The sequence below is a fragment of the Culex quinquefasciatus genome, chromosome 3 (assembly GCF_015732765.1).
Source record: "Culex quinquefasciatus strain JHB chromosome 3, VPISU_Cqui_1.0_pri_paternal, whole genome shotgun sequence".
Classification (NCBI taxonomy): Eukaryota; Metazoa; Arthropoda; class Insecta; order Diptera; family Culicidae; genus Culex; species Culex quinquefasciatus.
Window position 1 is genome coordinate 34,296,044 of NC_051863.1, and position 25,167 is coordinate 34,321,210.

General features: G+C 41.2%; 1 protein-coding gene across 3 annotated transcripts in view; it reads left to right on the forward strand.

Moving 5' to 3' along the window:
• LOC6039471 (poly(A) RNA polymerase gld-2 homolog B) overlaps positions 1 to 24,849 on the forward strand; it is a 30,221-nt gene extending 5,372 nt beyond the window's left edge. The window contains exons 2-11 of one of the 3 annotated variants that reach the window (XM_038266421.1): positions 484 to 909; positions 8,893 to 10,364; positions 14,120 to 14,875; positions 14,945 to 15,117; positions 15,176 to 16,420; positions 16,485 to 17,311; positions 17,370 to 17,557; positions 17,615 to 17,751; positions 22,193 to 22,308; positions 22,377 to 24,849. In XM_038266421.1, coding sequence (XP_038122349.1) covers positions 9,462 to 10,364; positions 14,120 to 14,875; positions 14,945 to 15,117; positions 15,176 to 16,420; positions 16,485 to 17,311; positions 17,370 to 17,557; positions 17,615 to 17,751; positions 22,193 to 22,308; positions 22,377 to 22,555 — 4,524 coding nt within the window. In that variant the 5' untranslated portion in view covers positions 484 to 909; positions 8,893 to 9,461 and the 3' untranslated portion in view covers positions 22,556 to 24,849. Of the gene's footprint in view, positions 1 to 483; positions 910 to 8,892; positions 10,365 to 14,119; positions 15,118 to 15,175; positions 16,421 to 16,484; positions 17,312 to 17,369; positions 17,558 to 17,614; positions 17,752 to 22,192; positions 22,309 to 22,376 lie in introns of all 3 variants that reach the window. The other 2 variants (XM_038266419.1, XM_038266420.1) reach the window with 2 other exon arrangements.
• The last annotated feature ends 318 nt before the right edge of the window (positions 24,850 to 25,167 follow it).

Consider the following 25,167-nt stretch of genomic DNA (forward strand, 5'->3'; position numbering starts at 1 on the left):
CTTATTACTTCGAAACATACCAAAAAAGCTATTTTATGGTCAAAACTTTAGTTAGAAAGGAAGTAATGTGATATTGCTGATTGTGATTGCTGATATTATTGTTTACAGCGATAAAGCTTATTTTTCTGAGTACAATGACCCTTTGTACGACCACAAAGAGTTTAAAATGGATTTTTAAATCAATTTTGAAAAATTAACCTCGCGGACCTTCTTGACAGAAAAGCTCCTACTTAAAAGCTCGTTCCAAGGGGACCATAGTTGATCCATCGAAAAAATGTTGTCCTGCAAAAAAAAAAAATTTGCATTAAAATGAAAAAAAGGGATCAGAAATGGGTTTTAATCGTGTTTTTAACCGTTGTACATAAAAATGTATAAAGAGTTTTAGTACCCAATACTAAACACATCGTTTACATCGTATTACATACTCAAATTGGCCCAATTACATTGTTTTGCTTGAAATCTCTTTTTTCCAGCATCTGGCAGCACTGGCAGCATTCGTTTGACAGCGGCGTCGCCGCCGAAAGAACCTTCTTCGCAAGAAAGAGCGAGAGACAACGACGACGAAAACAACAGAACGTTGCGTGAGCGAGAGGCCCGGTGGGAGCGCGTGCTGTTCTGAGAGAGAGCAGCAGCAGCAGCAGCGAGAGAGCGAGCACAGTCTGTCAAGCCGCCGCGACGAGGAGATTGCAGCAGCAGCTCAGTGTTCGAGCCAGAGTGGAGAAAAAGAAGCAAATTTTTGGTTTGCGCGAGGAGGATTTTTCGGCCGATTTCGAACGGGAGGATTCTGGCTGTGCCGTGTTCCGGCCTACTCTGTTTTGTTGGTACGAGCGCGTGACTTGGACTGGAAGGCGATGGAAGTTGTGCAAATTCTGTAGAGAAAAGCAAGTTGAAAAGCCCCGAAAAAAAGAGGTAAGCTTGTGTGAAAAAAGTTTGAAAAGAAAAAAAAATGTAGGAAAAAACGCGAGAACGGAAGACATTTTCCCTCCGCGGATTCTGGTGGTGTTGGTGGTGGTCGTGGTCCGTGTGTTTGTGTCTGTGTGTGCACCGTATTGTGCCTTTAAAAGGACATTGTTGGCTGTGTTTGGGGGTCCGATTAAATGGCCATTGTCGAGACCCGAAAAAAAAGAAACGCCAATTTGACTACGGTCCGTGTCTCGCCCTTATTATCACGTATTGTGTAATAGTTTTCCTTTCTTGCACTCTAAAAGTTGTGAACACACACTTTTTTCGCCCCCTTCGTCAATCCGGTCCCATGGCCGAACATGGCCAATTAACAGGTCTCGATGTGAGATTCGATTTTTTTTGCTCCACCCGATTTTTTTTTCAAATCTAGTAGTTTCCGTCCTTTGACCACAAGAGGAAAAAGCTACGGGGTTGGCTTGGTGATAAGGGCCTACTGCGAATGGGGAGGAGAGGCAAATCAGGAAACACCACCCCCTCAGGTGGGTGGGGGCTCATTTTGCGGATTTGTCGCTGTCTCAGTAGCCTGCCTGCTTGCTACAAAAGTTCTCGACGGTGACCTTGGCATAATTTTCTGCACCAGCAGCGAGCGCCACAAGATTGAAAGGAAGAAAAAAATAAGTGCGAGAAGAGCTTGGGGAAGTGGTTCAATGCATGGATGCACCCTTCGAGTGTAATGCGATGTTTGAAGATATTTGGCAGAAAAGTTTCTAATGTAATGATAATGGCTTCTAAATATTAGTTGGAAAATGTGCAGTGTTAATGCTTCAAAGAAAAATCATCCTGACAAAGAATTTTAGAAACTTGAATAGCACGTCCCAAGATGGGAAAGGGCGTTTCGATATCTACCCCAACCCCGTATAGAGTACGCGGAAAGGGGCGCGTCAATGTGGGAAAGGGAAGTAATTTGTGATTGTAGACGGTATTGTTTTGATTCCCAGTATGTTGAGTCAACTGCTGTGGATGTAGTTGAGCGTCGCAGAACGGAGTTTCTTTTCTTTCCATTTCACCTAACAGCTATCTTCTGTTTATTTCGTTTCACTGATTTTCTAAAACGGCTTCTGTTTACTGTCCTCCATTTGATTTCGATTTTACTTATTTGATTCTCTTATTTCTCAACGCTTTTTCACTCTATTTTACCAATTGATGCTGCTGTAACAAACTGTCTGTTTTCCCTTAATTTGGTAGCGATGTCAATTTTGTTTATCATGTGCCTTTTCTTTATTTATCTATTTGAATAATTTCTAATTTCTAATATTTTTCTTTTACTATTGATTCTTTACATAGTATATTTCCTTCACTGTCCATTGTTTTGAAATTTCACCTTTTTCTTAAGCAAGTGAAGTTCGAGCCCTTACTCAATTTATGGAATGATTAAAGGATTAACTGTATTGTACTTTTAAAAAACTTTTCTAAAATGCTTAGGACCAAAATATTGTAACAAAACACCGCGACAAAAGAAATAGCAACAGCTAAACACGACTCAACAATAAGGAAGATTTCAGGAGGAAACAATACACAGTAAATAACAATTAGTTTTTGAATTCAAAAATAACAGTTTTGCTTTAATGAAAGTTGATAGGCACACTTTAAATGGTTAGGCGCTTATACTTACATCAAACCCTACGTAATGTACCACCCCCGGCCGAGTTAAAATGCGTAACCGGAAAAGAAGGTGTGCATGCCTGGCACGAACACTCAAGGCGTGTTCTAGCGTGCTGCTCGTACTGACTCAGAGCAAGGGTGAGATGTAGGTGTAAGGGCAGTGCGTGTTCGTCGGGAACCTAGTGCATAAGATCGGTCAAGGCCCGTTCTTACACTGAAAATTGCTAATTGCGAATTAAGAACAAGTAGTGTATCCCTCTCCACCTTACATGGAGCAACCTAGAGAAAAAGAAGGTGTTTTCGTACAAATTCCCCCTTTTTCTCGAAATTGGGAGTTCGAGAAAACAGAGCTTATGTGCCCTTTTGAAATGTAAGGCTCCAATTATGAGCACAAGTGTAAGGGCATCTCCACCGCAGGGACCTAATTGCGTTGCAAAGCTAATTTGGCACCCGCGTCAAGCCCACCGCGGTACTTGTGCGAGAGCTTTTTTTTCAAGCAAAACAATGTAATTGGGCCAATGTGAGTTTGTAAACAAAGAGTTTATCCTGCTCACGTCAGTAAATGTTTACATTAGGAGTGATGATTGATTTCTCGATTTAAATTCTTCGAGCTTGGAGATATTTTCCCTCCCGTGCTGCAAGTTTACGCATGAAAAATAACTTTTTATAATCTGGGGTGAGCAGTTTTGTTTTTTAGGTTAGATTGGGGCTAAGTTTGATTAATTTTGATCAACGCATTGTCGATCTACTGCCGGACATGCAAGAGACAAGTCATTTGTATTGAGTAAAAAGCAAAATTCAAGCAAAACATTTTAAATAAGCCAATACGGATTTGAAAACACGCAAGCCGAGCACAATTGGGTCCTAAAATGAAGCTTAGATTGCTGATATTATTGTTTACAGTGATAAAGCTTATTTTTCTGAGTACGACCACAAAGAATTTAAAATGGATTTTTTAATCAATTTCGAAAAATTAACCTCGCGGTCCATCTTGACAGAAAAGCTCCTACTTGACAGCTCGTTCCAAGGGGACCATCGAAAAAATGTTGTCATGTCAAAAAAAAATGCATTAATATGAAAAAAAGTAATCAGAAATGGTTTTAACCGTGCTTTTTTAACCGTTGTACAGAAAAATTTACATAGGGCTTAAGTACCCAATTCTGATCTTAAATTCTTAAATTCTTTAATTCTTTAATTCTTAAATTCTTAAATTCTTAAATTCTTAAATTCTTAAATTCTTAAGTTCTTAAATTCTTAAATTTTTAAATTCTTAAATTCTTAAATTCTTAAATTCTCAATTTCTTAAATTTTCAAATTCCTGATTAAGAATTTTTTTTATTTTTGATAAAAATTGTATTTTTGAATTTTAAAATTTCGGGTTTTTCGTAAATTTAACTTAATTTCTATCCCGTCCGTGTGGATCAATTGGACAGCGCACTGGACTTACAATCCAGAGGTTGCTGATTGGTACTAGCAATAGTGGCCGACAGCTATAAAGATAACTTCCTTTTTTACTCCATTTCGACCAAAAAACTATATCTGTCCTTTTAATTTCAAAATTTTGCAATTTGAGATTTGGCGGGGATTTTAAATATTATTATATCGATTACAAGATTATTAAAAAAGAAAATTCCAATTCTTCTTTTTCATCAGAACATATTGCAAACAAGCACCGCGCGAAGAAACGTCAAATGCCACGTTTGGTTTATGCTGCGTACCGCTTATGAAAAAACTTTTCGTGACCCTTTCCCTGACCGTTTCTTGTGCGTTTTTTTTTTATATGGAGTTTTGCGTTCCTTCGGATCTGCGTATCAGCCTTTACGGTACAACCATTCAAAGTATTTTTAAATGAAATGAAAAAAATAAATAATAAAAATAAACGTATTCGTATTTTTTCTTACTCCTCACTGACGTGAGCAAAATACACCCTCTGTTTACAAACTCACATTGGTCCATTTACATTGTTTCGCTTGATATATATTTGAATTTAATACATAATTTAAAAATGGTCAAATCAGTTTAGTTATTTTTAAATTTTGAACATTCATGTTCAAATTTTCGGTGATGATTTGCTTATATTAATATATGTGGTTGATTTTTTTTTATTTAAAAAATACAAAAAAATATAAATTCCACAATTTTTCAATTTAATAAAATCGTTTTGAACTAAATCACTGGTTTCTTTAATATTCATTCAAATTTGATATTCAAAATAAATGCATCTTCAACCAAAACAAATACAAATAATTCAAAAAATCGCTGAAAAAATTAGCCACCGGCAGCTCGGGGACTTCTCGAGCACCTATCTTGGCTACTCGACGGATCCCCGATGAACTTTTTCTTCGCTGAATGAACTCGAAGGCTTATTTAGCTTTAGCTTTGCTACCCGCGGTGCGAAAGTTGGGGTGCAAACATGTCGGGAGCAAATCGGATGAACCTTTTTTAAAATTTTGAAAATGATATTTTATTGATGTAAGCAAACAATTAGGACATATAATGCAATTGGAAGCATGTTCTATCATGCTAGAATGTAGTTTTATTGTTTTCGATCAACAAAACGGCTAGAATTTGAAAATGAATAAATTAGATCCCCGCGGTGGGCTTGAAACGGTAGCCAAATTAGCTCCCAGCGGTGCGAAAACGTGTATTAGCTACGGAGCAAAGCTAAAACTGGGGATCCAACCGATAGGTTTGCCACGCAATTAGATCTCTGCCGTGGAGATGCCCTAACCATAGAAGAAACAGATTTGATGTTGTTTTTAATGAGTGACGTGGGACCCTGGCCAAATGGGAGGTTTGGGGCGAATTGGGACAGTGGTTTAGGCATGTTTTGATATTTTACCCTCGATATTTTTGATTGAATTCAGTTAAAAAAGATACAAGACAATTAAATCAGTGCATCGTTGTAGCTTTTTAGCCAAAAACCTGAAATAAATATGCAATGGCTGGAAAATTGGATCTTAAAGAAAACACTATGCACAATTTCATAAATAATTACAGAAAAAGAGAAAACCTTATACAAGATAGGAAAGAAAAAATGCTGTATTAATCTATTGCTCGATGCAAGGCCTTCCCATATGTAATTTTGGGAATTTGGAGTTAAGTTTGGCCACGTGGATTGATTGTTTGATAAACCTTAACTTTACTGTTTTGCCTTCCTCACGTTACTGAGGAAAGGCTATAAAATCACTCGAAAAATAAACTTCTCAATTAGACCTCCTAGACCCACCTTCATGTATACCTGTCGACTCAGAATCAAATTCTGAGCAAATGTCTGTGTGTGTGGTGGGATGTTGATCAAAAAATTGTCACTCGATTATCTCGACATTGGCTGAATCGATTTTGTCCGTTTTAGCGTCATTCGATCCGTCTTAGGGTCCCATAAGTCGCTATTGAAAATTATGCAGTTAAGTTAAGTACTTAAAAAGTTATGCTAAAAAAACGATTTTAACAATAGTCCGGAAGATTGTAAAAAGGGTGGTTTTTGTAAGAAAACCCATCATGCTATACGTTTTCAGAAAGGTATTTAAAAGACCTTTCCAACGCGTCCAAGACATTGAAGATCTGAAAAATCTATCAAAAGTTATAAGCCAGGGTGGCCACCTCGGGAAAAAACCGGGAAAACCGGGAAAAACCGGGATTTTTATCCACCGGGAGAAAACCGGGAAAAACTCGGGAATTTGACTGGCAAACCGGGAAAATACTTTGAGTTTAGTTAAAATTTGACAAAAGCCTCTTTAATTTATTCAATATGTTCTTTTCTCAATTAGAATATTATTCCTGTTATTCTAAATGAAGAGTTCGCGAAAACTATGTTTGAATTTGTGTAATAGACTCATGCTCCTTGGTTATGGTTTTTTTTTTTCTGTTGTATCCTATTATATTTTTACATGGCGATTTTTTTTTAATAAAGCAAAATGTTTCCTCTAGTGATTCTCAACCTGGGGTACATGTACCCCTGGGGGTACCACAAGCGGTCTCAGGGGTTCCGAAGGACAAACCCCGCAATGGCGGACATTTGTCCCAAACAAAATATTTGAGAGAAAAAAAAACAAATTGCTTTGAAACAAAAAAAATAACAACCATGCTTAAGGTGCAATGAATTACGGGCGAATTGTTTTTGACCAATCAGAAAATCTTTAAAAAATATTTGAATGATAAATCTATAATTTGCATTCGTTTAGAAATTTTATGAATTTGAAGTAAAGTGCACCGTTTTTGAGTTTATTTGTTTTTTTTTTCTACAAATATTTGATTCAAATTTGTATATTGTGCCAACTACCATTTACTACCATGTTGGTAAAAATAATCTTATGTTTCAAGATTTGGATATTTTCAATTCGACCTTTCTTTGCTAAAATATTAGTTTTGCATAAAATAAAAAATAGGATTTTTTGTAAGTTGAAATTATGGATCTCATCGTACGAAAACAACATTACAGTAAATATCTCTCTAAATTTAAAGATCAAGATATTTCCTTCAAATTGTCACACAAAATACACTATTTTAAAATATTTTGCTTGGCCTGTATCTTAGCAACAAAAGAATGGATCAAAAATGTTCAAAAAAGAAAGCAGAAAAGAATTTTTTCAACCATTTAATAGAATAATTTTTCAATTGAAAATAGCTACAATTTAAAAAAAAATACTATTTGCAAAATTCAAATTTACATAAAAATAAAATTTAAAAAAATTATGGGGGATGTTTGTAGAAATGAAAAAGACAACGAAAATTTAATTTACAAAAAGAATATCTCTAAATTTAAAGGCATTTTCAGTAGATAGTTTTAAAGAAAAACAGGGTACATCATTTTATTTTGAAGCTTTATTAAGAAAACTGATTTGAAGAAATGTACATGGACGTTGTGTGGCCTATCCAGTACATGTTTTTAAACAACTCTAGAAACAAGATTTACGACATTTTTAATACTTCAAAATTTAGGTTTCTTTCTTCGTGAATTGGAATGTAAAAAAATCTCATGCAAACGAAAAATTTCATGTATGAACGCTAGGGGGTACCAGCAGCTTAAGTAACACGAAAAAGGGTACCCTGCCTAGAAAAGGTTGAGAACCGTTGAATTATAATATATTTTAACTCAAAAATAATATTATCATGGAGTTTCTGTTTGTAAATATTATTTTATTTGATAATATTTGAGCTTCTCAGCCAGACAAATTATTAAGGACAACTTGCAATGATTTTTTTGCAAAGTTTTTTTTAGATGTCGTTTAAAATTAATGTCAAATTTTCAGATATTTTAAAAATACAATATATTTAGAATTCTGCTACAAAAAAGTCACTTGAAATACAGGCAATCACTTTTAGGTGGTTACTACATCAACACAAAAATTGAGATCATGTTAAAAATAAGGCCGATGCTAATATTTTTCAAAGTTTTTGTCCCTCGGTTCTGGCCGGGGTCAAGTGGGGGAAAATCCATAGTCTCAGCATTTGAATGCAAAAAGTGTTTAAATACATTTTACACTAGTATATTTGTTTTGTCTTCAAAAAATGTAAGATTTGACGGTAACAAACATAAAAAAAAACTAAAGGTGTAAAATTAAAAAAATAAAAGATTATTAAATAAACCCAAACATGCTTAAAAATGATTCCAAATGCAAGGGAATGCATTTTATATTGATTTCAGCTGGTTGCACTTAAATTTCAATTGAAATTTTGATGTTTTTTGAAAAATATTTTTTGCCCCCTGATTTTTCGGGGCAACTAACGAATTAACGAGCATCCCAAATCCCAATCATTATGGAAATTAGATGTTTGGATTAGAAACAGATAAAAACGGCTTCAAGATTTCAAAGCTTTCTTGAGGAATTCAAACTTTGAACCAAATGTATGCGTTCAAAAAGTATGTTGGTACTAACGTTAGCCTAAAAAAACATTGTAGTTTGGTTTAAAAACATTTCGGAAAATTCCTTCTAGGCTCGGGAGAAAACCGGGAAAAAACCGGGAAATTGAAAATCGAAATCTGGTGGCCACCCTGTTATAAGCACTTAAGTGTTATTTATACGCTTTTTGGAGGCCGGATCTCAGATATGTTGATGAAAACGTTGTCCGGATCTCTTATGCGACCTATCGTTGGATAGGTATTCAAAAGATCTTTCCAACGCGTCCAAAACATTGAAGATCTGACAACCCTATCAAAAGTTATAAGCTCTTCAGAGTTATTTATGCACTTTTTGCATTTTGGATGGCACCCTTTAAATGTGAGGAAGGCGCCAACCACCTAAGGGTGGATTAAGTAACGTTTTTCTTGGTTTCGACTCCTCCCTAAAAGTAATGATAACGTTTCTTTTCTCTATTCTTCCCCAGATAAGCCCGTGCGTGCCGAGTTCCCTCGCCGGGAATGGTTACCAAGATGTAACTGAGCACACCGCGCGTGGTTCCCATCCAGCAAGCAAAGATAGCTACAAGTTCGAGCATCAGCATCCCCAGCATCCAAACGTGTACGATGCCATCGCTGTTGGCCTGACCTGTGTGTTGTGGCCAAATCTCATCCCTGATTGTGATTCGCGGTGTTCCTTAGGCCACCAGCCCAGCCCTTCTTCTCTGTTTAAGGGGAGGTTTATATTAAAAGTCCAAAGTCGAAAGCTGCCGTTTTTACACACACACACAAAGACAGCGCGTTTGTTCTTCCCCTCCGGATGCTGTTAGAATTATTGTTTTAAAACGGGAATATTTATTTATTTATTCTTTATTTATTTGCCGCAAGTGGCACAATCCCCCCTCCCTCGTCGTCATCGTATCTTCCTACCCCGTTTAAGTAAAAGACTTGGCGAATCGTCAATGGTCGCCGCTCGGAGCGTCGTATGTCCGTAAATTGCACGTAGGAGCAAGTTAGAAGAAGAAGAGGAAAATCACAAAAATATAAGACAAGCTTAATGTCTACGAAGAAAATGCATCCACCGGCTGTGATACACCCGACGACCGGTCAAACCGGTGGCAAGGGAAGTCTGCTGCCCGTGGCCTGTGGTAAAACAACGGCCAAGGATCGTCAGAACGTGGAGAACATTGTTCCGTCCCAGAATGGAACCCTCAGCAGCGCAGCTGGTGGTGGAGGTGGCGCTGAACCGCAACCGAACGTCCCGCAGAATCCGCTGGTCGCTGGCAAGAAGGCCGCACCAATCGCCACCAAAACCGCCGTGGCTCCAGCGGTGAACCCCGCAACGGCGGTCCAAAGCCGCCGCAAGAACCACCGCCACAGCAACATGTCCCCGAGCAGGAAGCGCCAGGAGCAGCAGTCGATCTTCAACAACCTGCGGGCGTGGAACGTCAACATTGTCACCAGTGGCGACGGCGGAGTGGCTCCCCAGGAGAAACGTCCTGCTCCGGTGACGAGTTCCAACGAAGCGAAGGCAGCAGCGCCGGTCGCCACTCAAACGGACAAGTCGTCGTCAACGGTGGTCAACGGAACGGCGACTAGCAGCAGCAGCAGCAGCAGCAATACTAGCAGTAGTAGTAGTATTAGTAACGTTACTAGCAGTAATAGTATTAGTGGTAGTGTTAAGGCAAAGAAGCAACAGTCGCAACTGATGGCCGCGGTGACGGTTCCGGTGGCGGTCGCCGCCACCGTGAAGGTTGAGCAGCAGAAGAAGGTCGAAGTGGGGGTCGCGACGGAGCATCAAGCTGTGACAGCCTGCAAGAAGGACGCTGCGCCGAGTTCCGTGGGATCGTCGACAGCATGTGAAGCCGCCGCAGTAGGCAAAGCAGACGGGAAGACGGCGGGAACGGGTTCGAAGACGGCTGGTGCAGTAGTGGCGACGGCGATCAAGGAAGAACGGAAGGTGAGTTTTGGGAAGTGGAGTTTGGTGGTTGTTGCATCATTCTGTGTTTGTTTGTGGCGTGTTTAAATCAATGTATTCAACCATCCTAGTATCCGTAGGCCGGCTACGAAATTATGGAAAAGTAAATATCGTGTCCGATTTGTTGTTACTGATATAGCACAAAACGTATAAAAAATTTCGTATTCGATATACAGTCGACACTCGATTATCCGAAGGTCTCGGAAAAATTTCACTTTGGATAATCGAATCACGAAGAAAAAATATTTTCGTTGTCTAATTATTCATTGCCGAGCTTAGGTATGACCCCTAAACTACGCAAAAATGATTTAGAATATTTAAATCCAAGATGGCGGCAATATGGCGATGACGAAATATTGAAAAATGCATTTCAATATTTAATAGGCAAGCAAATGTTAAAATTTTACTCAAATTGGGTCGCAGAACTCGAATATGAAGTTTAACCCTCTACAACCCCACCCCGCCTTTAGATGGGCTTCGATTTAAAAAAATCGTCAAAAATCCATTTTCAACCAACTTTTGATCTCTGAAAAGCATTGGAAAGAAGAACTCTTAAAATTTTAGAAAATATATGGAACTTGTTTTATGTGACTTTGACAATGTTTTTAAAAATGTATTTTTTTTAGGGGTCAACTTTGGCAGGGTTTTTTACTAATGTTTCTTATGTTTTAAGTATAAAGAAGTATGCGGTAATTTTTCTAGTGCCCCAGACTATGCCTCTACGCATTTTTTTACAATTTAAATGATAATGGTGCCATTCTATAGCAGAAAATGTGAAAAACATGCAAAAAATTGAAAAAGTGACTGTAAAAACATGAAAGATTAGATAGACAAAGAGTAATTATATTAGGTGGTAGAATAAGCCAAAAACTAACAAAAACAAACATAAACTAAACAAAATAAAGGCAAATGAAAATACTAAAAATGAAACAAGAAAAGCATAAAACAAGAGAAGTGAAGTTTTTCGTAGAACAAAAGTTGCTCAAAAAAAATTTGAAAAACAATTGGGCAGTAGAGGGTTAACGTGGCGCAGGGGTAGCGGCTTCGGCTGCCGATCCCGATGATGCTATGAGACGCGGGTTCGATTCCCGCCTTATCCACTGAGCTTCTATCGGATGGTAAAGTAAAACGTCGGTCCCGGTTTCTCCTGTCTCGTCAGAGGCGCTGGAGCAGAAATCCCACGTTAGAGGAAGGCCATGCCCCGGGGGGCGTAGTGCCAATAGTTTCGTTTCGGGTTAAAACAAAAAAAAAAAAAGATAATTGAACCTCGGATAATTGAGTATGGACTGTAATTATATTGAATTTAAATTTTAATTGTTTGCTCGAAATTCCAAATAAAAAAGCCTAACAATTATCATAACATTTTGTGGCACAAATTTCAAACATTAAAAAAATCAAAAATAAACAAAGGAATTTAGAAATTTAAAAAAATAATCGAAAAAATCAAGTATTTTAAAACGAGAAACAAAAAAAACAATGTGAGATTTCGAAATTCAAAGTTAAAATAAAAGAAAAACTTTGAAAATTTAAAATCCCATTTGAAACACGAAAAATTAAAAAAATACTCAGGAATCCAAAATTAAAAACTTTTGAAATTGTGAAACCCATTTTCTTTTTAATTCAAAGAATTGAAAGTTCAAAAAAATTCAGAATATCAAAAATTCAAATAATTAAATAATAATAAAAATCAAACAAGTTATAATTTTTGTAAAAACTAAATTAAAAAAACTCAAAAATTTCAAAACTTAATTGTAATAGTTCGTTAAAAATTAAGGAATTAAAGAAGTTAAGAATTTAAGAATTTAAGAATTTAAGAATTTAAGAATTTAAGAATTTAAGAATTTAAGAATTTAAGAATTCAAGAATTTAAGAATTTAAGAATTTAAGAATTTAAGAATTTAAGAATTTAAGAATTTAAGAATTTAAGAATTTAAGAATTTAAGAATTTAAGAATTTAAGAATTTAAGAATTTAAGAATTTAAGAATTTAAGAATTTAAGAATTTAAGAATTTAAGAATTTAAGAATTTAAGAATTTAAGAATTTAAGAATTTAAGAATTTAAGAATTTAAGAATTTAAGAATTTAAGAATTTAAGAATTTAAGAATTTAAGAATTTAAGAATTTAAGAATTTAAGAATTTAAGAATTTAAGAATTTAAGAATTTAAGAATTTAAGAATTTAAGAATTTAAGAATTTAAAAATTTAAGAATTTAAGAATTTAAGAATTTAAGAATTTAAGAATTTAAGAATTTAAGAATTTAAGAATTTAAGAATTTAAGAATTTAAGAATTTAAGAATTTAAGAATTTAAGAATTTAAGAATTTAAGAATTTAAGAATTTAAGAATTTAAGAATTTAAGAATTTAAGAATTTAAGAATTTAAGAATTTAAGAATTTAAGAATTTAAGAATTTAAGAATTTAAGAATTTAAGAATTTAAGAATTTAAGAATTTAAGAATTTAAGAATTTAAGAATTTAAGAATTTAAGAATTTAAGAATTTAAGAATTTAAGAATTTAAGAATTTAAGAATTTAAGAATTTAAGAATTTAAGAATTTAAGAATTTAAGAATTTAAGAATTTAAGAATTTAAGAATTTTAGAATTTTAGAATTTTAGAATTTTAGAATTTTAGAATTTTAGAATTTTAGAATTTTAGAATTTTAGAATTTTAGAATTTTAGAATTTTAGAATTTTAGAATTTTAGAATTTTAGAATTTTAGAATTTTAGAATTTTAGAATTTTAGAATTTTAGAATTTTAGAATTTTAGAATTTTAGAATTTTAGAATTTTAGAATTTTAGAATTTTAGAATTTTAGAATTTTAGAATTTTAGAATTTTAGAATTTTAGAATTTTAGAATTTTAGAATTTTAGAATTTTAGAATTTTAGAATTTTAGAATTTAAGAGTTTAAGAATATAAGAATTTATGAATTTAAGAATTTAAAAATTTAAGAATTTAAAAATTTAAGAATTTAAGAATTTAAGAATATAAGAATTTAAGAATTTAAGAATTTAAGAATATAAGAATATAAGAATTTAAGAATTTAAGAATTTAAGAATTTAAGAATTTAAGAATGTAAGAATTTAAGAATTTAAGTATTTGAGAATTTTAAATTTTAGATTCTTAGATTTTTAGATTTTTAGAATGTAGGAATTTTAGATTTTTAGATTTGAAAAGTTTAAAAATTTTAAAATTTAGTTTTTTAGATTTTGAGTTTTGGAATTTCGAATTTTTTTTGAATCAAGAAGTTAATTGAGTTTTAGAATTTAGGAACTTTAGAACATAGGAATTTAAAAGGTGAAGTTAAAATTAAAGAATTGAAGAATGGGGCGCCGGATTTGAGTGGTAGAAATGTTCATTGTGAAAATAAAGCAAAAGTGGATGTACTTCATTAAATAATTGAATGATTTTATAATTTAGAAATTTAAGATTGAAGGAAATATTTAAGAACTTTTGAATCAAGGAAAAAACATTGAAGCTACATATTTCCTGAGATTCACAAACCAAGTAGGCTCTCCACCAAAGATTAGATTACGCGTAGCCTTTTCTGACAGTTTGCCACCTTCTCGTGCGGAGTAGGCCTAAAATGCCAGATTGCAACCCGGCTTTTCCCAACCAGGCTCAGTTCCAGCGGCGCCAGGCCCCGTAATGGACAGTTGGAGACTGGAGAAGCGGTACCGGCGCTCGCGCAGAAATCTAATCATACATCCGTGTGTTCCCTCTCCCCTTTTCCTCAAGCTGCTGAACGGCGGTGCCAACGGTTTCGGGGGCCGCCAATCTCTGGCGATTCCTCCACCGCCGCCGCCGTCATCCCTCACCGCACCACCATCGTCATTGTCTGCGTCCGCCGTCGGGTCCGGGTCATCATTGTTGCATCCGTCATCATCATCGTCGATTCCGGTGGTGTCCTCGACCGGAAGTTGTAGTAGCTCGAAGCATAACAGCCGGGCGTCCAACGCCGGCAAGGTGCTGCTCCCGAATGTGAACCCGCTGGATCAGTTTGCGGTGCTGCAGGGCAAGCTGCGGAACTCGATGTCGGCACCGCCTCCACCGGCCCAGCAATCCCATCACAACATCCCTCATCATCCACATTCCTCCGTCGCTCACAACCATCAGCAGCAGTCGCAGCAGCAGCAGCAGCAACAGCAATCGATTCCATCCACAACCACCACATCTCCGCAGTACAGTTTGGACTTTTTGCACTATGTGGGCATGCGAATGTCTGGGAGTGGTGGAACGACGCCGCAATCGACGGCGACCGCGGCCGCCCAAGCTGCGGCGCTCTTCCGTGGCAATCCCCATTTTAACTATAGCAATTTCAATCAACAACTGCACCCACAGCAACCTTCGCAGCAGCAGCAGCAGCAACATCACCTGCAGAGGCACTTCTCCGGCTATTACGAGGAGATGATGGTTCCGGCAGGTGGCACTGGTGGGGGCGATGCTGGCCAGTTGTATAATGGCGCCGCCGGCTATCCGGGGGTAGATTATTTGGTAAATGGCGCGGCAGCCGCGGTTGGAAACGGTGGAGCCGGAGATTCTATGGCCTATTGCTATTCGCAGAATCATCAGCACAACCATCACGCGCATCAGCACCAGCACAATCACCCGCCGCAACAGCAGCAGCAGCAACAGCAGCCAACGTCCGGGTACGGTAACGGAGGCTTCCACCAGAACAACAACTACCAGCAGCACAACCGGAACTACGGAGGCGGCCGGGGTGGCCAATCCAATGGGTATGTTGGGTGCTTTTTTGGTTTTGGGTTATGAAGCTAACTTGGCGTTCTCTTTCAGTGGAAACATGCAAGGCAGAAAGACCTGGAACAACAACAACAACAGCTGGCACGGCAAACGGTCCAACATGATGCAGGGTGGCAAGTTTGGTGGCGTCGGTGGCATCAAAGGTCCCAACATGAGCCACGGAGGCTACCGCAAGAGTTATCACTATTACAACAACAACAACAGCAACCACCATCACCACCACACGAACGGCCATCACCATGATCCACACCAGCAGCAGCACCAGGACCAAATGCGGAATCTGGTGTACATCCGAGGGTACGATCGAGGGCAGGGAGCTGCCAGCAGTAGTCAGGAGAGCACGAGCCGATCGCCAACGCCAAGTCCACAGTCGGAGAGCCCGGCGATCGATACGGCAAGCGAGGTCGTGAAAACAACGAGTAGCAATATAGCCGGAAGCAGCGGCTCTTCGGTGCAGGATGAAAAGTCCGACAGTGGCATCGAGGACGGAGCAGCGACACTGAAAAAGTCCGGTGCCGTGCCCAGTTCGTCGTCGTCTTCCTCGTCGGTGGTGTCGATCCCGTCGACGGACTCCTCGGCCATTTCCTCGGCAGCGTCACAAAATCTTAGTCTTGAACTGAACGGTGCTACCGGCCAGGGTTACGAGTCGGATTCGTCACATTCCTCCAGCTACAACAGTCACACCTATCGCCACAGAAAGTACGCCAACGGAGGGCAGGTTTACCGATCTTCCTCGTCGACGTCCTCCGGTGTTTCATCCACTGCCACTTTCCCGCCGCTGGTCGTGGACTTTGCGATGCAAACGTCCTCCGCCTCGGCTGTCAACACTCCGACAGCGTCGGCGACCTCTCAACAGGTGGCGGACTTTTTTCTACGCAGTCAAAGCTACCACGGCTCGCACCAGAACCTTACGACCGTGAGTGGAAGTGCCAGTCCAAATCCGCCGGATTCTCCCGTCGGACCAGCTCGACCGTTGGTTGGCACGCAGTCTATGCCAATGTTCAGCGAGCTGTTTACCGGCCAGCAGCACCACAACCATCATCAGCAGCAGAACCAGCAACGAACCCATCCGAATTTGTCCTACGGCAGCAACAGCTCACTGGACTCGACGCTGCAGAACGTGGTCGGGGGCACGCCGGCGTCCGCGTCGGCCAGCTCCAACAACAGCAACTGCAGCATCGTGAGCACAACCAGCAGCAGCGGATACGGCAGTGCGCCGGCGTCCACGGTGCCGCCCAACGAGGCCTACTCGATGCAGAGCGGACATCCGAGAAGACGGTAAGTTGAATTGAGCCCGGTTTTTTTGTGTATCGAGTCTGACCTAACCAAACCTTTATTCTAGATTTTCCGGTCGCTCGTCACCTGCTCCGTACACGGAACAAGCCCACAAACCGAATCGGTCCTCGTTTGGAGGATCCAACACCGCCGTCAACAGCTCTAGTCAGCAACCGCCCAGTCCACCGTCGCATAACCGCAAGGGTCAACAACCCGCGTGGAGTACGCACCGCCCCGTAACGGTACCGACGTCAGCAACGACAACAACAACAACCGCCATACCTCCAGCGCCCCAGGCTCCACCACCGTCAACGTCGGTCCCACCGCCGTCCAACAACCTGCCACTGCTCCATCCGATCGATGGCACCAACTACCACACGCCCGCCGATCGCTTCCTGGCTCGGTCACACCTGGTGGAGCTGCTCGCCCCACCCGAGGACTTGGCCCCGGCCGGAAGCAAGTGGGCCGCCCTGTCCAGTGCCGTGTGGGACAAGTTTGCCGCCACGCAGCAGACGCAGCACAAGTTCGTCCAGAAGATTCAACTGTGGCGGTACCTGTTTATGTGCATCCGCAAGGCCTTCCCGCGGTTCAGCCTGTACCTGGTCGGCAGCACCATCTCCGGGTTCGCGTCCGACAACTCCGACGTGGACATGTGCCTGGTGTGTCGCGCCAACACGATCCCGTTCGACATGCGCGGCGAGGCGCTGTTCCAGCTCGGGCAGCTGAAGAACTACTTCATGAACATCAACACGTACTTCGAGGAGTTTAGCGTGATCCAGGCGAAGGTGCCCATCCTGCGGTTCCGCGACTCCACCAACTGCATCGTGGTCGATCTCAACTACAACAACTGCGTCGGCATCCGGAACACGCACCTGCTGTACTGCTACTCGCAACGTAAGTCCCCCTCAATTCCCTTCTCAAACAAACTAACTTCAACCCCAATTTCAAACAGTGGACTGGCGGCTGCGACCGCTCACGCTCGTCGTCAAGCTGTGGGCCCAGCACCACAACATCAACGACGCCAAGAACATGACCATCTCGAGCTACTCGCTGGTGCTGATGGTGATCCACTTTCTGCAGTACGGCGTCAGCCCGCCGATTCTGCCCTGCCTGCACGCGATGTACCCGGACAAGTTTGTGGTGAGTGTTGAGGGTGGGGTGGCGTTGTAGTGGGTTTAATCGTTTGGGAATCTCAAGGATTGTCCCACCTTGCAGCGCATGTCGGACATTAGCAACCTGGACCTGACGGAGACGATGGAACCGTACAAGAACGAGAACGCGCAGTCGCTGGGGGAGCTGTTTATGCAGTTCCTGGAGTACTACGCCAACTTTGAGTGAGTAGATTTTGGCAAGACTTTTATTTTTTAACCTTAAATCGTGGTATAGAATTTAAACCAAAGTATAGAATTTACCTGTTAGAATTAGCTTCCCGAACACGGACGTGAATTTCAAGCTACTTCAACAGAAATTTAAACAAAAAGTTGCTCAGAATATCTTCTCAAAAATTAAGGCTGGATGTTGAGCCGTAATGTTAAGCGATCTACTTTTCAAGCAGACGGCCAAGGTTCGAATCACGCCAGAACTCCGGCAATTGACTAGGTCGATATAGCCGACCTCTTCACCATCATGTCCCAACGCATTTCTCAATTTCAAAAGATATTGAATGGTCACCTTTCGATCATCGTCACTCGAAGTAATCCACCGAAGTTACAGTTCGTCGCAAGAGAAAATAGCTTTGCGCGTCGCCGCTCCATGTGCTTCTACAAAACATGAAGTCATACTATGAGAGGAATCAAGCCGTTAGGCGTCCATTTTATCGGCTTGGTAGTCATGTGTTCAAAGTTCAAAAACGATTGAATTGTTATTTGTCGGACGTTTCGTTTACATCGGCACTGTCTGTTTTCCCTTACCAGACCTCGTTTTGCTTGCGTAAATGAGGAAGGCCACCAGGGGATCATGCGACACAGCCTGATTGGTTTCTTCATTGCTCTAAGCGCTTAATCTCGTTTCTCAAGAGCTCCACGGCCTTCAGGAAGTTTGCTCCGTTGTCTGCGGTGTCGGTATAAATTGGTCCCAATGATATTGATACATTATTTGGTGAGCTGTAGAACGTCGTGCTTGATGTTTTCCGCTGTATGCGCGACATCAAGGTCGATCAGTTCGAGTGAAACGGAAAGGTAGCGCCATATTCAAACCACGACTCGAGTTTTTCGTAGTACCCTAAGGAAATTGCCATAACAAACGAAGTTCTGTTATTGTGGGGTCTTTTTGGGAGTTGCTGCCTACACGAAAAATTATAAATAATAGTCTCATCGCATGGTCTTGCTCAGTATTGCTTGAGCCGTGGAAGAGGGCACTTCCTAGTCTGAGACCGATGTTAGAGACTTTTGTCGGCGAATACCAGTGCGGGTCGGTCAACGACGGACCAGATGTTCACTCTGCGACAAATCGACGACAAGTTCCGGGAGTACAACCTGCAAACACATCATTTGTTTATTGACTTCAAGGCGGCGTACGATTCAGTAAAAAAAACCGATTAAATCCCACCCGGGGAAAAAAAATTAAAAAATTACAAAAATTAGGATGAATCGAAGTAATGAGTGCTGAGGTCGATCGTAGTAACCGGTGCTGACGGTTGGAAAACTTTTTCACTCCGCCATTTTTCCATTTCCATTCAATTTTTTTGCAAAAAGTAATGAGCCGTTGAAAATTGTTTAATTTAAGAAGGTTTTTTTTTGTGTTAAGGGAATTCTGATTCTTGTTGTCGTTGGAAGTGAATTTCGTTGAAAATTCAATAAATCTTTCGAATCTGCCAAGAATCAGGAAGTAAGTGAAAAGTAAGTGGAAGATATGGAGGATGCTGTTTCAAGAGAATGTGAAAGAGTCTGGATGTGAAATTCGATTCAACACCAGCGAAACATCCGGATATATTTGTTTGGAGTGGAGATATTCGGTGCTAGGAACAGTTACACTTCATCCGATCGGCCTGTTTCTTGTCAAGAAGCTGGGGCTGACGATCGGGACACCACCTGGCTGTGTCTTTTGAAGATTTGCTTTTCCTTGGTGAGAGCTTTCCATCAAGTTTTAAAGACTACGATATGTCTAATGAGTGGCAGTGCGTGGCCGAATGGTTACGCTGTCCGCTTTATAAGCGGATGATTCTGGGTTCGATTCCCATCTGCTGCAACCTTCCATCGGATGAGGAAGTAAAATGTCGGTCCCGGCCTTGGTTGTTAGGCCGTTAAGTCATTCCAGGTGTAGGAGTCGTCTCCATGCCATAAGTACAAACAACACACCAAACCAAGCCTACTCCGGTGGAATCGCTGGCGGCGGTTGGACTCACAATCCAAAGGTCGTCAGTTCAAACACTGGGGTGGAAGGTTCCTTGGAGTAAAAGAGGTTTGGGTGCTCTCCCCATTCAAGCCTTCGGACTCCTAGGTTCGAGCAGAAACTTGCAATAGAGACCACAAAAGACCCGGGGGTCGTTAATGTGGATGGTTTGATTTTGATGTCTAATGAGAGGTGTACTCTCGGGCAACTGCCTTACACGGCGTTGCATGGTCGTCGATGGTCCCTAGGGAAAGTACCGGCTATTTAGGCGGCTTGCCAAGCATCGATTGAACCACTGCGCCTTGTGCCTCGCACCTCATTGGAGGAGGCATGTGTCGTTGACTTGCTAGACGCCAAGGTGGAGGAGACTGCTCTGGACGAAATTGTAATGGCCATTAGAAATGATGTCCTTAATCACATCATCGGAGCGTCATGTGCGAGAGGCCATGGATATTCTGATCCGCGAGTTAATGAAGGAAGCACCGGACGACTTCAGACACTCCAAGAGAAGAAGTTTGTCTCTTTATCGGAGTTGTTCTACAATTATGACGTCATCGTCCGCGAGCTGGACCGGCTCGGCGCGAAGATGAGCAGTCCGGAGCAATTATATTCGCGGCTATTGAGCGATCAAAACGCATGTTTTTATATGCGGAGAAGGCCATGGAAGAGAGGACCTTCGGGGCTACCAAACGTTGCGCTGATAACCTCATCGCAAACGCCTTCTAAGAAAGTCGAAGGAAAATGTTTTGGCTGTGGAGAAACTGGACATTACAATAACCGATGCTCAAGACGCCCACGGAAGCCAGGAAACAAGTACGGCGGCGGTCGAGCTACTGGAGGACATGCCGCGCGTCAAGTGTGCGAACTGTGACGGTAACCAAATCGGCAATTACCGCGAACGCATCGTGCGCAAGTCCATCTGCGGTGTCAATTCTATATTGACGAAAATGGCGCGTTACCATCGTATGAATTCGGCGTGGCATTCTATGTACTTGAATCTTACGCCCCAAGCTGAGATGATGTCTGTAACGCAACAGTTTTTTTTGTTGTCCATCAGACGACTTTTATCAAAGACGGACTAACGTTGAAAGACGCCGAGCTCCCGTGGTCTAGTGGTACGGGTTTCGCTTTGTAAGCGGAAGGTCGATGGCTTGAAACCCATCTGGCGAGGCAAAAGGGGTAGGTGGCGGTCGAGAGGGGATTTCGGCTGCTGCGGGAATTGATTTGTCAAGTCCCAAGCCTCCCCAAAACCCATCACATCCAATCTCTCGGACGATCTGTTGGCGACTGAGTCTGAGCGTTGAAGAACTCTGCAGCAATACACAGAGAAGAGCTTCAAATGCTACTTTCGACTTGGTCACATGCTCTCAGGCAAAATTCGAGCTGAAGATTGGGCTATATGATCGGTAACAATCTCTAGATGGGTCAAAAATAAACGAGATTTCCCCTCAATCTCGCTCATCTCCACGTCTTCGGATCGGTCTCTCGTGCTCGTGTGGCATGGCATTGAGTGATTGGTTTGGGGAATGAGAGGGGGCAACTGCTCGAATAATTCGTCAAAAACTGTCTCGCTCAAACAATAGCGCTACGGAAGACGATCGTTCGGCAGGCTGTGTATAGCAGCAAAACAGAAAACCTGAGAACAGATCATACTACAATAGATACGCAAGTGTCGCAGTGGTCCGTGTCTGTTCACAGTAAAAAAAAAAAAAAAAAAATAAAACGTTGAAAGACACAGTTTGTGCCCGAACTTGGGAGCAGTTCCAAGAAGTTATTGAAGATTGCCAGGACGGTCACCGGAATACCGGAATGATTTGGGGCAATGTGGTTGGGAACATATTGGTAGGATATTGGCCACACCCGAAGTGGCCAGTGCCCCGGGGGAAGGTTCTTCCGGGGGATATTTACCGAACCATACAATTTGGGGCACTATGGGTATTAAAATTCATGGCTTTTGATACTGGTAATGAAAATGGCCATTTTGACCGGATTGGCCACACCCGGAGTGGTCAGTGCCCTAGGGGAAGGTTCACTGTTCAGCCTGTTCGGGGCTGGCCGATATGTTTCAGTGGACTGTATTTTGGGTTGTGGCAGCGGGATCGCAGGAAGAGGAAAACACCGGGAATTGTGATTTTCTTGGTTTATTTTTCCTTCTTACTCTTCCTCCTGCATCTCACTACACTACTTGATCACTTCACTTCTGTGAAAACGTGTTTACTCTCCGACGATCGGACGTGTTCTGGCGAGCGCGCTCGTTGCGCGCGTTTTGCTGTTTGCTGTCAACTGTCAGTTGACATGGTGGGCGCAGGGGTGTGCGCACGGTGGGGTTTCTTCGGTGAACACCGAACACAGCCTATACAGTCAATTATTCTGTAATAAATCAAGCTTTTATGGTTTAGATTTTCTAGAAATATCGTAAATTAATTTCCCGTGTTTTTTTCCCAGTTACACCCAGTACGCCATCTCGGTGCGCACGGCGTCGGTCATCCCAATCGAGAGTGCCCGCGTGGCTCGGAGCTACAAGAACGACCCGCACCACTGGCGGCAGCTGTGCATTGAAGGTAGTATTCACAGCATCCCTAAATTTGCCTTCATACAACTAGACCGCTTTGTGCGTTCCTTCCCACAGAACCGTTCGATCTCACCAACACGGCCCGCTCCGTGTTCGACGCAGACATTTTCGAGCAGATCAAGTCCGTCTTTTCGACGAGCTGGCGCCGGCTCAAGGACACCAACGATCTCGGCTCGATCTTCGAGTGCGACCCGCTGTTTGTCCCGGTCGCCTCGACGCTCTCCATCACGTCATGATCGCTCGAGGAGGCACGCACAGTCCACGCGTTCCGGTGGTGGTTCCGGAACGACAGTTTTGCCACCGCAGCTGCGGCAGCGGGTTAGGCGGACGGGGGAAAACAAGGGGGAGGAGGTGAGCTTCAACAAGACTGACTTACTATAAGTTGAAAAAAAAACAAACAAAATAATAAAAAAATACGCGCGGCGGTGTTGCGATCAAAGGACAGACACATATCAGACGGGCGTCGGGTGTCAGGGCGCGCGCGCGCGCTCGCGCAGAGCTGGAACGTACTTTAGCTACAAGCAATGCATTAAACAGTCAAAAATCAGCAGCGGCAGAAATGTGTTCATTTTATCGCCAGTCAAACAATGTTCGTGTGGTCGAGGAATTGTGCGTGTGTGCGTGCGTGCGAGGAGCGAAAGTCACTAGATTTTAAGGAGCAAGGCCACTTCGCGCGGGGAGGGACGTCCTCGCGCGGCCGTCATGAAATGATCTCGTTTAATTATTACGTTTTTTCGTGCCATCGGTTTTTTGTTGTTCTTTTTTGTACAATTAAGAGGAGAAGGCGAGGAGGAGGAGAAGTCGGCGAAAAGTGCTCAATGCGAAGGGGACCAACGGACAGAAAAAAATGGTTTAAAAATGCTTCACCTAACAAAAAAACAAACAAAAAAAAAACGAATCTTCCCTCGCAAAGTAGCGGCGCGTCGCGCCCCAAGAAGAAGCAGTCCGGAGGATAATCCTGTGTACAGCAAACGTAACGGTATATTTTTGTCTCGTAGTATTAGCTCTCCTGATCTTGGTAGATGTGAAATCAAATACTCTTTCTAGTAGCTAGAGCAAGGCTTTACAAAGCAAGGACTAAACAAAAACGGAAACTGAAAGATCCTATAGTAATATATAGCAAAAAGAAAACAAAGCAAACAAAAAAAAACTCAAACAAACACACACTAGCAGTCAAAGTAAGGAGAAAGTTGCGCGCGATACAATAATAATACTTGGTAACGGCTAAAGACAAAGACAAAGTTTGAAAACACGAAATGAATACACCTTTTTAAGGGTTCATTTTTAAAACGAGAAAATATTTCTATTAAAAATGTAAAAAAAACACGGCTGTGAAAATTAAGAAATTTAAATTATTATTACACAAAAACAAAAAAAAAAGAGTGAAGCAAAACTTAAGGAAACTAATTAAAGATATATTTTTAGATTTAATTTATATGAAGAGCAAAGGGAAGCGAGAGAGGGGAAAGGCAAGAAGCAAGCGGTGCAAAGAGAAGAGAGGAAAGGGAAGTGTAGTGAAGAACGCGAAGAAGAAAACAAGGAAAACCAACAAAAAAGTATTAAAATACTGCAAAAAGTCAAAAAAAGTAAAAAACAGAAAAATGCTAGGACGAGAGAGTGCCACAAGCGGTGCAAAGTGTGAAGCGAAAAGTGTTGGGAAGTGTCGAAGATTTCTATTCCCACGTCGCGCGCGCGCGCGTGCTCTTGTGGCAAACTCGAATCTTGCAAACCAAAAAAAGCAATAAGAAAACAAAAGAAGCAAAAAAAAAAAGAATGAAAGAAGAAGATCACAAACAGTCTAGGAAGATGCGTTTTGTTTGATAAAAGGGCGAATTCAATCTCAGTTTTTTTGTTAACACATCCATCACACAGGTTGGAATAGCGTTGGGCAGCAGCAGGTTAGAGAGAAGAAGAGAAAGAGAAAAATAAGCGTTAGCTTGCTCCGAGTGAAGAAATTTTCTTTTTTTATCATTGTTTGTTCGTCGATAAACATGCTGGAGTTTAGGCAATCATTTCCAAAAACAAAAACCATGATCATTTCCACGTTTGCCCAATTTTGTTTGTATCTCCTTTTCCATGGGGTTTCACACACCCACCCAAATGTAAATTAGCGTTAGAATGCCAGGTTTATTTCAAGTGAAGAAGGTTCAAAAAGTCTTGTAATCAGAAAGCAAAAGAAAAAAAAAGTCTAAAACACCACCACGAAAAGAAACAGAAATTCGCTCTTTTTATTTCCCCCCTTCCAAGACGCGTTAATCCGAGGAGCGGGGTGGTTTCATTGTGTCCAGAGATGAAAGCAGTATAATCGAAAATCCACCCGTGAAATGGTCATGAATCGCGGACCAGCGAGAAAAAGAAAAGAAAGTTTAAACGTTTTTGTCCCCTGTGAGAAGAGTAACTTTTTATCAGCTCGAAAGCCCGTTTCAAACGAGCGCATATTTTGGCGAAAGTTGAGCTAGAGAGAGTAAGATATATGATGTGGAAGAAAGAGGCAGATCAGTTGAATAAAAAAAAAATACGAAATGAGCAATTGACGTTTGATGTTGTACTTATTTGTTGCGCGAGCAGTTGGAGTGGAACTGTCCGAAAATCCCTGATTATTTCGAGGTTGGGATTTGGCTTCCCTTTTGATTACACTGCAGTCGGCATGCACCATCAGTTGCGGTTCTCCAGACAACAACGTCCAATATTCCCAACGAATTTGAGAAGATCCCAGTAAAGGTCGCCCTTCACCACCCGATCTCCGACCTGGATGAAAACCTGGCGAACGTCAAGGGCTGGGTGCTGAAAAGTGGTTCGCAAAACGGCCTCAATTTTGAATTGTCAAAGTGGAACCAATTTACTGTTC